This window comes from Drosophila subobscura, chromosome O (assembly GCF_008121235.1).
Source record: "Drosophila subobscura isolate 14011-0131.10 chromosome O, UCBerk_Dsub_1.0, whole genome shotgun sequence".
In the NCBI taxonomy this organism is placed as follows: Eukaryota; Metazoa; Arthropoda; class Insecta; order Diptera; family Drosophilidae; genus Drosophila; species Drosophila subobscura.
Genome location: NC_048533.1, coordinates 17,089,987 through 17,106,689, shown reverse-complemented (window position 1 = coordinate 17,106,689; position 16,703 = coordinate 17,089,987). Strand labels below are relative to the sequence as shown.

The 16,703-nt window shown below is 44.1% G+C and overlaps 4 protein-coding genes across 14 annotated transcripts in view; 2 read left to right on the top strand and 2 right to left on the bottom strand.

Annotated features, from left to right (window-relative positions):
- Window positions 1–10,760, top strand: part of LOC117898436 (cubilin) — a 41,764-nt gene extending 31,004 nt beyond the window's left edge. For 2 of the 10 annotated variants that reach the window (XM_034807832.1, XM_034807831.1), the window contains 14 exons: window positions 2,765–2,872; window positions 3,368–3,545; window positions 3,622–3,648; window positions 3,711–3,919; window positions 3,997–4,210; window positions 4,487–4,704; window positions 5,176–5,302; window positions 5,369–5,473; window positions 5,543–5,971; window positions 6,030–6,433; window positions 6,490–6,659; window positions 6,723–6,900; window positions 8,842–9,021; window positions 9,222–10,760. In XM_034807832.1, the coding sequence (XP_034663723.1) occupies window positions 2,765–2,872; window positions 3,368–3,545; window positions 3,622–3,648; window positions 3,711–3,919; window positions 3,997–4,210; window positions 4,487–4,704; window positions 5,176–5,302; window positions 5,369–5,473; window positions 5,543–5,971; window positions 6,030–6,433; window positions 6,490–6,659; window positions 6,723–6,900; window positions 8,842–9,021; window positions 9,222–9,529 (2,855 nt within the window). In that variant the 3' untranslated portion in view covers window positions 9,530–10,760. Of the gene's footprint in view, window positions 1–2,764; window positions 2,873–3,367; window positions 3,546–3,621; window positions 3,649–3,710; window positions 3,920–3,996; window positions 4,211–4,486; window positions 4,705–5,175; window positions 5,303–5,368; window positions 5,474–5,542; window positions 5,972–6,029; window positions 6,434–6,489; window positions 6,660–6,722; window positions 6,908–7,804; window positions 7,902–8,841; window positions 9,022–9,103; window positions 9,150–9,221 lie in introns of those variants that run through there. The other 8 variants (XM_034807833.1, XM_034807834.1, XR_004649145.1 and 5 more) reach the window with 7 other exon arrangements.
- Window positions 10,761–12,259: 1,499 nt separating this feature from the next.
- On the bottom strand, window positions 12,260–12,977 carry LOC117898445. Of its 2 annotated transcripts, none has more exons than XM_034807850.1 (2): window positions 12,596–12,977; window positions 12,260–12,543 (listed from the first exon to the last, which is right to left on the bottom strand). In XM_034807850.1, the coding sequence occupies exons 1-2, from the start codon at window positions 12,840–12,842 to the stop codon at window positions 12,335–12,337; spliced, it is 456 nt and encodes a 151-aa protein (XP_034663741.1). In that variant the 5' UTR covers window positions 12,843–12,977; the 3' UTR covers window positions 12,260–12,334. The 2 variants fall into 2 exon arrangements, with proteins under 2 accessions (XP_034663741.1, XP_034663743.1); XM_034807852.1 differs by having other exon boundaries at window positions 12,260–12,528.
- LOC117898440 (WD40 repeat-containing protein SMU1) lies at window positions 12,951–14,931 on the bottom strand. The gene is made up of 5 exons (XM_034807845.1): window positions 14,778–14,931; window positions 14,643–14,709; window positions 14,327–14,585; window positions 13,191–14,269; window positions 12,951–13,124 (listed from the first exon to the last, which is right to left on the bottom strand). The coding sequence occupies exons 1-5, from the start codon at window positions 14,801–14,803 to the stop codon at window positions 13,026–13,028; spliced, it is 1,530 nt and encodes a 509-aa protein (XP_034663736.1). The 5' UTR covers window positions 14,804–14,931; the 3' UTR covers window positions 12,951–13,025.
- Window positions 14,932–15,015: 84 nt separating this feature from the next.
- Window positions 15,016–16,693, top strand: LOC117898444 (deoxynucleoside kinase). The gene is made up of 4 exons (XM_034807849.1): window positions 15,016–15,212; window positions 15,525–15,876; window positions 15,942–16,212; window positions 16,276–16,693. Exons 1-4 carry the CDS (start codon window positions 15,191–15,193, stop codon window positions 16,423–16,425), a joined length of 795 nt encoding a protein of 264 aa, XP_034663740.1. The 5' UTR covers window positions 15,016–15,190; the 3' UTR covers window positions 16,426–16,693.
- Window positions 16,694–16,703: the final 10 nt, after the last annotated feature.

The following is a 16,703-nucleotide window of genomic DNA, read 5'->3' as shown; positions in this document are numbered from 1 at the left end:
TTTAACGCAAATTGTCTGTAACATGAGCCCCTTCGACTGTGGTGTCAGACGGGGGTGGAGGCATGCCGAGGCTGCGGAATGAGAATGGAAATGTGGAAATTGGGGGGCCTGCGGTTTGAGCATGAGGGAGAGCACTGGCAGACAGGCTCAGCGGGCAACCGTGTAAGTGCCAACAGCAGTGGCAGCCATTAAATTTTCAAGAAGTGTGTTCTCGAGCAGGAAACGCAGGCAGACACTTTCAGGGGGAGACTGAGACAGCAGTGGAGAATGGAGGCCTAAGAAGAGCCTGTCGTAGACAGACAGACAGACCCACTAAAGATTATATGTGCAAAAGGCGACAAAAGTGTCACCTCTGAATGCAAAGCAGCAGCAAAAGAAAAGAAAGTGATTTCAGCAGCCCCCAAACTCTGTTCAACAAAATTCGCAATGGGCAAAACTTTAAATCAGAGCAAACTCTTGATTTTAGCTGGCTTAAAGCTGCGCTCCATTGTTTGCAAGAGTTTCCTCCAACAGCAACGAAAAAGTTGATTTACTCGCAAAAGAGTTCAAGTTTTGTTGGAGCAAAGTTTAGCTGATATTCCGACAAAGTGAAAACAGAAATTGCCATTAATTATGGCTAGGGGAATCATCAGAATGCTAATTATGAATTCCAGTTAAAGTTTATGCCCATCGCTAAATAATTCTGCTGCTTGGAAGCCAACTCTTCATCTAAATGATTAAAGTAATGTTGAAATTCCAGAGAATTATTGAGAAATCTCTTCTCTGTAGCTTTGTCGCCTGACAGCACATGTGTGGGAAAGTTTTGGGCTATTAAGAGCTCCCTTGGAGACACACAAACCCTCTGGGCTGTGTAACATCTTCGTCATGGCCATCATTATGGGCTTGTGTCTCGGTCTCCCGACGCTTTGTGGCACGCATCCTTTGGGCGCAATTTGTGCCACACACCAAAGTTGCGGCTGCACCCAAACCTCAGCTCGATTCAGAAGGATCTCCCCTCCACTCCCGTGGCGATTACAGCTGCTTAGTCTGGCGGTAAATACATTTAGCAGAACACAATTGAAACGAGGAAAGTGCTGCCGCCATTTGGCAGCTTCTCAGTTTGTTTTTACAATACGCAATTAAAAGCTGGTTGCAGTTTTTATGCATTGTTCTGCTGCTCGGCATGGAAACCGAGTTCTGGCCAGTGGCACACACAAAAGGTGTAAATTAACATAATGACAGGGGACCGGGTGGGATGTTGCGGGGTGGCAGTTGAACAAGAAAACAAATGCCACACCGAGGGACAACACGGCCGAGCGTGGCGGAACACAACAAAAATATTTATGGCTGAATGCAAATGGCGTCTGCATAAAATTTATTGACACTTTACTGCGCATTGTCATTCGACGGAGGGGCGGTGGGGGCGGGCTTTGGATTTGGCTCTGCCAGTTTCCGGTTACCAGCATTCTGGGCTGCTGCGGTTGTCATTGTTACCGCCCCGGGTCCGCCCCAGAGTGCTTTTTGCTGCTGTAGCCAGGCCTTGGGACGCTGCACGCAACGCGAGACCTCCCCCCACACTCCCCTCCTTCCATGTGTGTGCGTGTGTGTGTGTTTGCGTGTAGTATCTGTGCATGTGTGTTTGTGTTTGCCACACAAATCCGCTCTCATTTTAATGAGCAAACTTTTACACGGAACGCCATTTATTTTGCTGTTTTTCAAACTGCATTCCACACAAAATGTCCTCTCACATAATTAAATTAAAGAGTTATGGCTAGAGGGATTATCAACTAGATCGCTGGCACCGTGACAACCGAACAGCTGTTGGCATGATGTTAGCAACTGCAGATTTATCGGAGCATTCTGTCTATATTTACGATCCAGCCACAAAACAAATACCATCGGAGCTCGCTAGCCTAAACGGATTGCCATTTGGCAGCATAAATACGAGAATTATGTGGGAATTGTGTGTCGATGGTTTAGCTGCCAACATTTAGCTACATTTCGCTTCCATTTATCACTCTGCCAAATTTGATTTTCACCCCAAAAAGAAACTACAAATGTTAGACAACCGCAACTGCAACGTGGCGCAGCAGGGGCACCATCCGGGCAGCCACAAAAGCCAGAATAAAACCCGCGCTGCCTGCCCCCAGCTCGATGCGCTCATTTATTATGTGCTCCAAACTGAATTTAATTTAATTGGAAGGGAGTGCCCGCAAGGCATTGGTTAATGTTCTGCCAGAAGCGTAGAACATTTCATAGCAATTACATTTGATGTCCATCAAAATGTAGTCCATAAAGAACGCTGAAATCTGACGGGAGGCCAAGGCTTAAAGGCGGAAAGTTTTGGCAGGGGATTTCATAGTGTGTATGCAGCAAAAGCTCTGAATAATTTCCGCTGGCTGAGGTACACACCCACCCGCTCTCTCTTTCTCTCTGGCTTGCGCCTGTGGAGAGTACATGAATTTCCTTTTTAAGTTGCATTATCAAAGTTGCTAATAACATGTTAGCTACGAGTACCAACCCACAGCCACAACCAAACTTAGGTGATGGGAGCTACATTAGTTAGAGACAAAATAAACGAGCATTAAGACAGCTTGTCATAGAGTCGAGAAGCGCATTTCCATGTTAAGCATCAGGACCGCGACACAGTGCCCCAGTAAATCATAATTCAGCGCAATTGTCATGCAAATCGAAACCATTAACATTGTGTATGTATATTTGTCTCCCACCTGCCACACCACCCACAATACACCCACCACTTGACTACCCAACCACTCCCCTGCAGGGGCAGGCATTGCTCACTTAGAGCCATCGTCTGGCGGTGATGGCGAGCCTTGGATGCAGCCCGTGGTGGCATATTTGGAGGTGTCGTCGCGACCCACGAAATCGCCAAGTAGGTGGCGTCTCATCTCTCACTGTCTCTCTCTCTCACTCTCTCTCTGTCTGTCACACACTCTCTCGCTCTCGATGTGTATCTTTGTGTGCGTTCCTGTACGTGTGTGTATGTTGGGTTGTGCGTGTGTGTCTGTGCCAGTAGTTAGCAGTTACATTTTAGTGTCTATCCCAGTAGTTGAAAGTTATCTTAGTTGACAAAACTAACCTCCCAACCAAACCCAACCCAATCGCTTGCTAGTTGTAAATTGCAATAACACACACAGATACGGACACACACACTCACAAAGTTACACACTGAGATGCTCTTATGTTGTTCTGCCGCTTCGTTCTGTACATGTGTATGTGTTTTGCATTGATCTGTGTGCGTGAGTGTCAATGTCTAACCACTTAGCAACAGAATCCTTAAAATAAAACCACTTATCAATGGCCCAACCGCCTGCAAACTTTGCCGTTTGTTCTCTCTCTCTCTCTCTTTCACTCTCTCTTTCTGCAGAGTGTGATCAGACATTTGTGTCGCGGATTGGTGGGCCACAGAATGGCACCTTCTCGGCCCCGCTGCTGCACAATCACCGCAATCATTCGCGCCAATGCCTCTACACTTTCCTAGCAGGACCTGGCCAGCGTGTCGAAGTAGTTTTTAAATCGTTTAGTTTAAGAGGAAGTCCACCAGAGTAAGTGAACAACAATAATTGTTGAAATCTAAATCAATTCTCATTAAATATTTAATATTCAATTCAATTTATGCAGCGGTTCGGCCGTCGGTGAATTACCAAGGTAAGCCCTAGACAATCAATCATTAAAACAAAAAATAACCTTTGGTTTTTCTCTACTTTCAGCTGTGTTCATGAGTACATGGATATTTACTCGGAGGTGCAGTCGTCAGAGCCTGCGGAGCTTATCAATTCACCATTCGGTGGTCGGTATTGTGGCTCCATACCGCCGCGTCGTCGCATTTCCATGTACCGAGCCGTCGTCATTTCATTTTTTAGCAACAAGAACGTGTCCACCGACCTGTTCGAGGGCACGTTTAGGTTTATAAATGCATGTAAGTAGTCCCACAAACAAGGCTCAACTAAAGGCAAATAAATAACTAAACTTATTGTGATTATTCCTTGATAAAAGCGGAATATGAAATTGGCATACCCATTGCGGGATCGCCATGTTCCTACACGATAACGCCGAGCATGAGTGTGAATAAGACCGGTACGCTCATATCGCCAACCTATCCAGGTGCCTATCCGAAGGATATGTCGTGCACATATCAGTTTCTTGGTGAATCGAATCAGAGAGTTAGATTAGAGTTTCGTGATTTTGATCTATTTTTTGGTGGACCACAGTGAGTACCTCTAATGACAGACACCATCCCACCACCACCCGCTAACAAGTCAAGATCAAAGCAAGTTCTTTGAAGAGTTTGCTTTGATTGGCAGCCGCACACACCACACACACCACACACACACATACAACATTCTTAATCTGTAATCTGTATCCACAAATTTACTCTCATTCGACTATGAAATATCTCTAAACAAAAACCAATTTTCTATCTATCCAATTTGCTTTCCAACTCTAAAATTACCTGAAAAATAAAACCTGAACAACATGAAAACAGCTGCCCATTTGACTATGTGAAAGTGTACGATGGCCCAGATAATTCGTCAGCATTAATCGGTACATATTGCGGACAGCAAAGAAACTTAGTTTTGTATTCGAGCGAGTCGAGCCTTTTTGTTCATTTTTATACGTTACCGCGCACCGCAAATACCCAGAATCGTGGCTTTAAAGGATTTTATGAATTTAGCGAGGGTTTTGTTAAATTAGATTTTATACGTAAGTACCCACTACATGCTACCCATCTAACTGCAATTGTTTTATCAATCATTTCAGTTGTAAACAATCCCCACTGGCAACCATTTTGTGCGGTCAGCCGGGGATGCGCTGCATACTTTTAGGCGCACACGCCACAAAATGGTTACCAGAAAGCTGAGCATTTAACAGCTATTTGTATGTGCTTGTTACCACCCTTTCCACCCTGGCTTTGTTCCTTTTTGGTGCATTTTTTGTTTGCTTTTGATTTCCCAAACCAATTGAAACAACAAAACTCTGAACAAATTTTTAACCTTCCACAACAACTTTCTCTCTCTACTTCAAAACGAATCTCTGTCTCCCTCCTCTACGCTATCTGATGTACTCTGCTCTCTGCTCTACTATAATCTGAACTGATCTGACTGCTCTTTCAAAAACACTGCTAAACAATTACCAAAATGTAAAATGCAACAACAAATTACTACTGTACATCAGGTGAAAATGATGGCATTCACATACGTGGCTCAGAATGTGATCAAAAGATTTTATCGAAAAAGGAGTCGACCGGCTTTGTGCTCTCCCCCAACTATCCCTATCCCTATATACCAAAAACTGTGTGTAGGTGAGTAATCAACAGAATGGGGGGAAAAGGAAAGTACTATTTGTAATGGTGTTCATTATCGTTTAGATATTTCATCTATGGCATGCAGGATGCACAGCATCTGGAGCGTGTGCGCCTCGAGTTTACCAGCACTTTCAACATACCACAAGTTAGCCACAAAGACAAGAGCGAGTAAGAGCATTTAGCTAAGCAAAAACATTCCCTCAAGCATAAGTAATCCTTTAATTGTCTTTCAAACAGATCCAACTGCACTGATGGCTATCTGAAGATCTATCTGAAGGGACAGGAGACTGCCGATGCCTACGACAAATTCGACTATGAACTCTGTGGCAATGAGACGCAGCGCGTGATCAGCGAGGGACCGCGCTTGGCCATGGTCTTCAGCTCCGGTGAGCTGCAGGGTCGTGGCTTCAAGGGCAAGTACACCTTCGAGACGGAGTACAAGATACCCGGCACCGCGGCCCCGGATGGCACCTGCAGCTTCACGTACGTGAGCAGCTCGAAGAAGCGCGGAGAGCTGAACAGTCCACGGTATCCCTCCAACTATCCCTCGGACACGAACTGCTCGTATCTGTTCCTGGCCGAGGCCAATGAGCAGGTGACCATTGTATTCGATCACTTCAAGATCAAGGCAGACAACAATGCGAATGCCACGGCTGGAGCGTATGGGTAAGAAACCTCCGCATTATCCTTTCTGGGATTGAATCTAAGAGTGATTGCCTTGCAGTTCGGGCGCCTGCTTTGAGGATTGGCTGGAGATGTATGTCGTCTATCGGGACAACAACGATCGCCTGCTGGGCCGCTACTGTGGCCTGACAGCACCCGGACCCGTCGAGAGCCCCCGCGGCGCTGTGGGGCTGCGCATTACGCTGCACACGGACCAGGAGAGCGTGGCCAGCGGCTTCAAGGCGCGCTACTTCTTCGAGTCGGCCAAATCGGATGCCGGCGACTGCGGCGGCAACTTCAGCAACGAGGACTCTGGCATCATCACATCCCCCAACTGGCCAGCGGGCTACAAGGCTCCTGGCCGTGGCCTGGCCTCCAATGCCTGCAATTGGGTGATGACCGCTCGACCAGGCTACAAGTTATCCATTCACTTTGAGCAGTTCGGTCTCGAAGGAGATCCAGCAAGTGAGTTTACAAATCTATTCAATTTTCGTTTGTTTCTTCAATCGTTTGCCTTTCAGATCGCGGCTGTCCTGCGGCTGTGCTGAGACTGTGGATGAATGTGGACTCTGATCAACCGCCGATGGAGTTGTGCGGCGAGAAGCCGCCCATCGAGTACTGGCACTACACCTCCACGGGCCAGACGGCGCGCATCAGCTTCACCACCAGCGACAAGACCGTAGGTGCACAGGTGAGCCATGGAGATTTTAGCACAAATAAGAATCCAAACTGACAATCTTCTCTGTCTGCTTAGGGCTTTCGCATTGTGTGGACTGAGATACAGGACTCGGGTCCGGGTCCGCCATCTGTGGGCCTGCACTGCGAGTCCACGTACCACTTCCAGTGCGGCGCCGGCTACTGCATCTCGGACAAGCTGCGGTGCGACGGTGTCAAGAACTGCGGTCCCGGCGACGATAGTGACGAATTGCACTGTGAGTCGTGAGTGAGTCGAACGGTTCAGTTCAATTTTTATTTGCCTCCTTTGACTAGGTTTACGTTTACGTTTCCGTTCTCGATTTTATTTCGTGTTTGTGTTTCCAGTGTGTCCATGGGGACAATTACTTGTAACTTGTTTCATTTCGTTTTTGGTTTTTGGTTTGATTTTTGCCCGCTCATGGACTGTTGGACTGGAGTGGGTCCTTGAGCAACATTCTTGTGTATAATATATTTTCCATTAAAGTTTATGTTTTCGTTTTGATAAGCAATGAAAACTTGAACCCGACGAAACACTTGCAAAAACGTTAATCACTAAAAAACTACTTGATAATCCATATACTAACCTAAATGTAACGACTAAAAATACATACTATATCGAGGCCAAATCAGACTTCTCTCTCTCTCTAACTCTCTCTAAGTATAAATAATTGCACTTACATATGTACTCGTAAATTTTTACTAGCTGTTTTTATGTTTTATTCATTTCAATGGCCAGACTTTTGTACATAGTTCCTGGTTAGCTTAGGGTGCTCCACGATCCTCTGACCCAGCCATCAAGCCATGCATACATCTCACACTCTCTCTCTCTATACTGAACTCAATATATATTTCAATATCTCTTCCACTTGGTAGCAGTATTCACACACTCGAACACACACCGCAAAAAACCCACTCGTATGGCATCCAACACTTTCAGTCGCTGCAAATTTCTACAGCCACGCCCACACTAAAACTCTCACTCTCTTTCTCTCTCTCTCTATCTCTCTCTCCTCTACTTGTCTAATTCTACCTATATTTCTCTCTGTTCTTTCTTTTGTCTACCAATAACAACAAATATAAAAACATCTGTACTTAAATTTGAAATCGAAACCCCCACAACCTAACCCTTTGGTGACACAGGTGACGCCAATTCCACGCATCTGCCCACATTTCTACAGACACTTGTTTTAGCAATTATGGCATTAGTGTTTAATACGTACAACTAAACAAAATAAAACCTGAGAATCAGTAAGAAAATCAAAATTTTCAATTCGGAATTGCAAGTGCCACGAGAATCAAAAAATTATTATACAAAAAAAAGAAGAAACATTCTGCTAGCAAGAATTTTTACTCATTTTTTCCAACAAGAAACGAGGCGAACCAAAAAAAAAAACCAAATATTAACTCTAAACTAATACATAAGCTATAAAAAAAGAAATACTCTGTCTCTATCTCTGGTCACATTTAACACGTGAGTTCTGCATAAGCTTGTCTACCAAACAAATCAATCGTTTTAAACACGTCCACGTTCAAATCCACGCCCACGACACGCCCACAAAGCCCACGCTCATGACATGCACAATATTCAATCCAAGTAAAGTTTCACTAGAACTACCCTTAGAACTACTACCAAAGACGCCAGCCCCAACCCTGGTAGATTGTCTACAGCCGAGATCATCCGAAGTTTCCTCTTTTGTTGCATCTTTCAGTTACCATTTCGATCGCATTGTGAGAGTGTTTGAGTTGCTCCGAGTTTTTGTTTTGTTCACCGCATGTGGTTTTCCCTCTTTCGTTCTGGCTTCTTTATGTTCTGCACCTTTCCGCTCAATATCGCACTGCATAACACAGAAGTATGTGTATATAAATATATCTTCCTGGTGCCCAATTATGATAAACTGAACTGTCTAACCTAATCCTAAAACTAAAGGAATGCCTAAAGGAATCCGAATCCACTGCACAGACACACAGACACATCCACAACAGAACAAGAACATCAAGTTCAGAGTCACAAACCACATGAAACACACACACAAAACTTCTCCTCTAACTAGAAATCCACACAAACACACACACATAACTAATATTAGTCTTAATACTAAATTTTAAAGTATTCCCTTATATGGACTAACAAATGATCTTCTCTATGCTCTTGCTCTATCCCAACCCCACCTTAACAGGTACCACGGAAGCGGCCGAGGCGGATCACGACGTTCTAATTATAATAACACTAATCGTCGTCTTGTCCCTAATCTGTCTCCTATGCACACTCTGTCACTCCAGAAGAAACCGTAGGAACCATGTGCGCCAATTGGGACTACATCGGAATGCGCACTACGACTCACAGACCAGTGCAACGGGTAAGCTGAGTGGGAGTGGTGCGAGAATCCCTTTCGCAGGGACTAACCCTTATATTTTGATTGATTATTATGCTCTTCTAAGGTTTTCTTTGATTTTGGTTTTTCTTTATAGTATTTTTAGTTTACAGGTAATTTCTTTCATTTTAAAACACCTTACCATTAATTTCCTCGACTAAAACTCTCCAGTTTTTGCTTTCCAGCGGGTCTCAGCTCCAGTCGGAGGCATTTGCAGAGTGGCGGGGCTAGCATAGCGGGAAGTTTGCATGGCATCAATAGCGGTAATCTGATCATACCACCAGCGCCATTGCCGCCGACGAGTGTGCCACCGCCGCCACACATATGCATTGCCGGTGTGGACATGGGACACGGCCTGATGTCCAACGGGGAGGATGACGACGATGATGATATGGACTTGGACGAGGACGATCTGGTTGCGGACATATTCATCAACGATGTGCATTTCGATGAGGACAACATTGATCATGTCAACCAAATGGCGAACGTTTAACGATGGTTTAGAGCATTTTTAGGCATTTTTATCGTGACTTTCAGTTTCGGTTTTAAGACGCATTTAGACTAAGGCTAACTAGGTAAATGGCGAACAGAAGAGCAACTTTGCAGAGCAAGTGAAGTAGTTTTACATACATGTAGTGCATACACTGGTACACAGATACACAGAGAAACATACGTACACACGGACACGTGGACAAGATAAACGATAACTGGACAGAACAGAGAACAGAAAACATAAACATAAACGGAAACAGAAACAGTAATTCAAAAGTTAACAATACCTAAAAGACAAGAAATTATGCAAAAATGCGAATTGATTAAGACATAAATTTAATGAACAAGCCAAGCGCGAAGGAGTAGTAGGAATTAGAGGATGATGAAGAGAAACAAACGATGGACGCTATATAAGTACAGTAGGGCGAACATGTTGTAGTTGCGATTAACACGAGATTAGCCAGGCGCGTTTCAATAGCAGAAAGTAAAACGAAGGATGCGAAGGCAGGAAGTAACAAACAAATAATAGCTACATTTAAATATACTATATTATACATACACATAGCGAAATACGTATGGCAGGAGAATGTGAAAGAGCGGAGGAGACGGACAGCAGGAGTGTAAAAAGCGAGAAGCAGAGGAAGTGCCGGAAGTACGATCATTTTCATAGCCACAAGAGACCGCAGACAAGGGGAAACCAAAACAAAAACCAAAAAATAAATAAAAATAAAGTTGTTGATTTTTATATTTGATACGAGTAATATTTAGGTAAAGCATAAATTGAATTAATTATACAACAAATGCGAGACGATGGAGCGTAGGCGCAAAATAAATGAATACACATTCTCGCGAACCGATAGATAAACCAATACAGAATAGAGGCAGCAGCAAAACACACACTAAAGGGCATAAAACAATAATAATTAACTACCTAAACATATGCGCATGACATGACTCCTTATTTACACATTTTGTACGTACAACAAAGCTTCGACACTTGAAGGCTACACACAAATCAAACAAACATACAAAACAATGAGACAAAGAAACAAAAACCGCAGTGGCGAGAGGCGAGCGAAAAATGCATAAATAAAAAAAGAATTAGTGACTATCAAAACTGTATCTTCCAGCAAAGAATAAAAGCGCAGAGTTAAATAAAGCTAGATCGAGGAGTTTATAAGCGAAGCAAATTAAATAAAAACATTAATTAGCGGCCCCAAAAAAATGGTAAATTGATGCGAGAAACGAACGGAGAAGCGGAATGGAAATGGGTTGGAGAAACGGGATAAATTCGGGAAAAGATTTTTGTCTATTTAAGCACATTTTTATAAACATTTAAGGCGAACAAAATATTTATAAAAATGTATACGCTAAAGGGAACGATAATAATAAAATAAATTATACAAGAAGCTAAACAAAAATGAACTAAACACAAATCCAAACTCGAGGAATCAATTTCAAATTTAATTTCCTTTTGTGCCAAATCAAGATTCGGCAAACGTTTACATCAACTATTATTATTATTCTATGGTAATGTTATATTTTATTGTATTGTAATTATTTCAGTGTATGTAAATTTTTAACGGTTTTGTTCAGTCAGTTTCCTCCGTTTTGGAGCTCTCTCAATCGATAGTAAATTCCCTAATGTTTCGTAAAGTAAAAAGAATAAGTATTGGTTTCATAGCGCACGTACGTTTTGCAACAGAAAACAGAAAACTTTCGAAATTAATGAAAATGGCTTAAATCAGCGAAGGAAACTTAAAACCGTTTAACGTAAAAACCATTTATAAAAAACGTATGTAGGTGTTACAAATGCTAAATTAATAAAATAAAACAAAAATGAAAAATAAATAATTAATGAGTAAAACAGAAAGTAAATACAATTACCTTGATGAAGTAAAACGTTGTTAAATTGTTGCATAAAAAAAGCATAATGATCAAGTAAATCCTAAGAAATAATTCATATAAAAAAAACTTTAGTTTAAGTGTACAAATTTTGTTGTTGTATTGCATAAAACCAAATATAAGAAAAAAGGAGGATGAACCCCGGAAACCAACAATTCAATTAGTTAATAAACAAAATCGGAATTTGTGTTTTAGCAATAAAAATTAACAAATTAAAAATAAATTAAAAAGGAAATAGTACTAAAGCAGAAAACTAATGAAATGCCAAATAAAATGTTCGAGCAAGCAAGCCCCAAGAGAAACCCCTACCCCCAAGAAAAAGATGTTTTAAAATTAAAAAAAAAACGTTTACTAAAGTAAAGTAACACAAAAAGTTAAATTAAAACACCCCAAAAAGAGCAAATGTTAAATTTACAATTAAACCTAAAAGTAAGCCACAGGCAGGCAACACACAGACGAGTCCAAAACAAATATTCAAATCCGAATCCGAGACGAGACCACAAACAGCAGTCAGAAATCAAATTCAGAATCTCAGGCGCACCCATTGGCACCAAATGTTGCGTCTTGCCAAATGACAAACAAATAGTTGAAAATAATAATAATACGCCAAAGAAACCAAAAATTTCAAATTAAAAGGGAAACACCTACAAAAACAATTCCATGTTAACATTAAATATAAATAAAGGTAATTAAATAAATGAATAATAAAACCAATTGAATTTCAAAATGCTCAAGCAATTTTTCAATCATTTCTCATGAGTATTTTAGCGTGGGACGAATGCTCCCAGAATGCTTTCCACCGAATGGCAATAAATCCACTTAATTATTCACATTAGAAAAAGTTTATTTTGGTAAATAGAAATACGATTAAATACATGATTTTAGATGGCATCTGGGCCGATCAATTCTGCGAATTTATGCGAAATTTCTCCAACATTTTGTTGATCGCCTGTTCATCGCCCTCGATTGTGGCCTTGTCCTGCTGTAAAATCTCCTGGAAAGTCTTCTGTTTGGTGCCAACCAGATAGAAATCCTCATCGGATATGGTCACCTGTCCATCGGCACTGTCCGCACTGCCCTCATAGATGTTCAGGGCTTTGAAATCAAAGACTACAGTGAGACGGTCAACGTTGGTCTGACCAATGGCCCGGCACTCACTCACCCATGCTCTTGATGAGCTTGCCGTCGGCGTCGGTAAAATTAAACTGAAATGTGTTCACTACAGTACGCCGTCCAGGGTCCGATTCCTTTAGCTTGTTGCGTATTTTATCAATGATCTGGTCGCTCTTCATGCTGACTGCAAGTGAACCCCTTGAGTGTGGCTGCTCGACTAATTTAAGCGCTGAGCCAGCAATTGAGGCAAACTCTGTGCTCTGCGGATTAGGGCCCTGGTCGTTGTCGCTTTGCATAATGCTTAATTAAAGTCAATTTGTTGCATATAGAGACATGATTGAAGATATTGATGTGGGGGCAAGAGTAAATCCAAGAAAACACCTCGAAAATTCAAGTAATCGTAATCGGGGGCAGTAGGTGTATTTTGGAACTAAAACTAGATACGAAAGAAAGTCAAGAAGGGCAAAGGCTTAGATGATCTATGGCTTCCACAGCTTCAGCAGTCCATCCTCGCTGTAGCTGGCCAGTAGATTCTGATGCGGATGATGCGACAGGCCAATGACATCTTTTTCGTGAACCTGGAAGAGAATAAAGAAAGTATTTACCAGAGACCAGAAACGAGTGTCATGGCAGCAAAAACTCACATTCAGCGTACGCTCCAGTTTGCCGGATGAGACGGAGAAACAGTAGAGCACCTGATCCTCGCCAGCACAGTAGATGAACTCGCCGCGCGGCGAAAGCGTGGCCGAGATGAATGCGCCACCCTCGCGCTTACCTGACGAGAACGATCGCACAATTTGGCCCTGCATGTTCATGATGACCACCGTGTTGGATCTGTTGCAGACGATAAAGTGCTCGGGGTTCTTGGGCAGGATGAGGACAGTGTTGACAGCCAGCTCATTGCCCAGCGGCTTGTAGGTGGCGACGCACTCTGTGGTTTTGAGGGACCAAACCTTGACGGTGCCATCGGAGGAAGCGCTGAGTACGCTGTGGCCGTCGGGCGTGAACGTGGCCTCGTTCACAAAGGATGAGTGGCCCTTGAACTCCTTGAGCATCTTGCCCGACTTCAGGCCGTGCAGTCGCACCGTGTAGTCGAAGGAGGCACTCAGCACCTGGCTGTTATCGCGAGAGAACTGCAGGCAGGTGATTCCCTTGGTGTGGGCCTTCTCGAACTTCCGCAGACATTGGCCGGTGATGATGCGCCACACCTTGATCTGGCCATCCTGGGCACCCGAGGCCACCATTTCAGAGTCGCGCGAGAAGTTCAGAGCCAGAACAGCCTGCTCCATCATCATGAACTGATCCTGCGCCTGGTACTTCAAATCCTTTCGCACTTTGCCGGTGGTAAAGTTCCATACCTCCAGGAAACCGTCCACACTGCCAGTTATCAGGTACTGGCCATCGGGCGAGAACTGCGCACACTCCACGTGCGACTTTTGCCCGAACTTGATCTGCCGGAACAGCTGTGTGGGATACATTTCCTCCTCCTGATCTTTCATGGCCGCCTTGCCGCGGAACAAATCGATTGTGGTGCCGGGTGGAAGGAGCCCCTGGTGCTGTTGCCATTTCAGGGCTTGGCCCAGCAAGGCCAGGAGCCTGGACGATGGCACCACATGCACCTCACCGCTCAGCTCCTGGGAGATGGCCGTGCGGCGCTTCTCCTTGCTGCTGCCTTCCGCATACGCCTCACGGGGATCGAAGTATGCACGCTGCAACATGTTTTCTGAAAAAGATCCGCACTTAGACGTTTCTCCGAGCAACACAAAATTTAATACAATACCCAAATGAATGTACCGCTCGGGCTCTTGCTGCTTCAACATGCTCATGGGATCCGTTTGCCGCAACAAGGAGCGGGCGGCGCCCAGCTCCCGCAGTTCTATCAACTCCAGCACGATTTGCTCATATAGATTGAGCAGTTTCTTGTCGGGCAGTTTCAGCGATTGCGTCACCTTCAGCACCGTGTCCCAGTGACCGTTGGATATGTCCTGGACGAAGCCATCCACGCTGTCCACTGTGTTAAGGGAGACCCCGGTTTCCTCCTGTCATACCAAAACTTTGTAGCAAAAATATTGGTTGAGGTGGGTAGTTGGACTCACCTGCAGGGTCTGCAGCGTCTTCATAAGATTGGACTCCTTCAGGTACTGCTGGATGAGCCGAATCACGCTGTGTGGAGTGGGTGGGAAGGCAAATTACACATGCAGGACATACTGGGGCAATGTTTATGTACTCACTCGGCTGATTCGATTTCAATAGACATGCTGGGGAAGTGTCAGACGAAAGGAGTCCGTTTAAAATCGGTTTGCTTCTTTTATTTACAATTTTCTGAAAGTATTGATAAAAATGCGTCTTGGAGATGACAATTGCCGTCGATAGGCTTGCCGGCAACAGCTGTAAGTAGTCGGTATTTGAATGCAATAGTTCTTAGCACGCGTCTATCGACCAATCAGCTGTTTGCTTATAAAATGCGAACAAATGCATTTATTGTGAAATTAAAACCGTGTTCCTTCAAGAAAAACGCGAGTCTGGCTTCAAAGTGTTTGCATTTAAGTATCTGCATTATATAGATACTTCTATATCCATTGATCGGATGTGGGAGATCATCTGTACTTCATTGGGATTCCCTCTTAAGTGCGCATTTAAATAAATGGGAATAATACGATTTATTGGTAATTCATTAAAAATGTGCATTTAATTAGTTTCCACTTTAGTTTGACTTTGATCCGAAGCAACTCTTACCTTCACTCCACTCCAAGCCACCAGCTGTTCATAATTTGGTAAACAAATTATCAAATGTCCATTTTCCCGCCCTTTTGGCATTTCGGCGGCAAAAGACAATCGTTGGTGGTTAGTTTTTTCCGAGCAGCCATACAGTACAGTGCTCTTTCTTGACGCGAAACGTGATCTGGCCACTGCCACCGCAACAGAAATTACCAGCAGCACAATAGATAACTCACTCCCCTCCTGTTTTTCTGGCGTAGATCGCAGCCTATCTGCCATGATGTCCACAGCAGCAGCCAGCGCCAGGCTGGGCAAGAAGTTCGCCGAGGGAACGCAGCCCTTCACGGTCCTCATCGAGGGCAACATCGGCAGCGGCAAGACCACTTATCTGAACCACTTTGAGAAGTACAAGGACGATATCTGCCTGCTCACGGAGCCCGTGGAGAAGTGGCGCAACGTTAACGGCGTCAATCTGCTGGAGTTGATGTACAAGGAGCCCAAGAAGTGGGCAATGCCCTTTCAGTCTTATGTCACGCTGACCATGCTTCAAGCGCACACAGCGCCCACCGACAAGAAGCTAAAAATAATGGAGCGCTCCATTTTTAGCTCCCGGTAAGTCTTCACACCCGCACCCGCGCTCCCCACGCTGCAGATCCGGTTTGAACCTTCTCGCTTAGGTACTGCTTTGTGGAGAATATGCATCGCAATGGGTCGCTGGAGGCGGGCATGTACAACACGCTGCAGGAGTGGTACAAGTTCATCGAAGAGTCCATCCACGTGCAGGCGGATCTCATCATCTACTTGCGAACATCCCCGGAAGTGGCGCACGAACGCATCAGGCAACGCGCTCGCTCCGAGGAGAGCTGTGTGCCCCTGAAGTATCTCCAGGAGCTGCACGAACTGCACGAGGATTGGCTCATACATCACCGCAGAACGCAGGCATGCAAGGTGAGTCGCTCGATCGTTTCAAGAGATGCCTAAATTTACAATTTTTTTGGTGTTTTGTTTCAGGTGTTGGTGCTGGACGCCGACTTGAATCTGGACAACATTGGCAGCGAGTACCAGCGCTCGGAGACGAGCATATTCGATGCCATCTCAGGCACGCATCAGCCGTCGCAGGTGCTGGTCTCGCCCAGCAAACGCCAAAGAATGTCCAGATAACTAATAACATTTGTTCCGGCAAACAATTGTAGCACTAGTACCTAATTTGATGTAGTAATTGACGAGGTTGTTGCGCTCTCATTCCCGCTGGGCCACACACAATCGGAGGCAGTGCAAATGTATCAGCTTATGCTACTGGAACACTTCAATCCTATGGTGTAGATACTTTAACAATTATAATCACATTATATTCTAATCCTCTTAATGTAGCAACTAAGTCCAAAAATTGTAATAAAAACGTAAATGTCTGCGTATTAATGTCTAATTGAAAACTCTTC

Coding starts and splice junctions, on each gene's coding strand:
- LOC117898444 (XM_034807849.1), top strand. CDS start 15,191: ATGGGAATAATACGATTTATTG. Junction 15,213..15,524: donor GGGAATAATACGATTTATTG/GTAATTCATTAA, acceptor TTTCTGGCGTAG/ATCGCAGCCTATCTGCCATG. Junction 15,877..15,941: donor CGCTCCATTTTTAGCTCCCG/GTAAGTCTTCAC, acceptor CTTCTCGCTTAG/GTACTGCTTTGTGGAGAATA.
- LOC117898440 (XM_034807845.1), bottom strand. CDS start 14,803: ATGTCTATTGAAATCGAATCAGCCGA. Junction 14,586..14,642: donor AGACGCTGCAGACCCTGCAG/GTGAGTCCAACT, acceptor TTGGTATGACAG/GAGGAAACCGGGGTCTCCCT. Junction 14,270..14,326: donor CGAGCGGTACATTCATTTGG/GTATTGTATTAA, acceptor GATCTTTTTCAG/AAAACATGTTGCAGCGTGCA.
- LOC117898445 (XM_034807850.1), bottom strand. CDS start 12,842: ATGCAAAGCGACAACGACCAGGGCCCTAATCCGCAGAGCACAGAGTTT. Junction 12,544..12,595: donor CAAGCTCATCAAGAGCATGG/GTGAGTGAGTGC, acceptor GTCTCACTGTAG/TCTTTGATTTCAAAGCCCTG.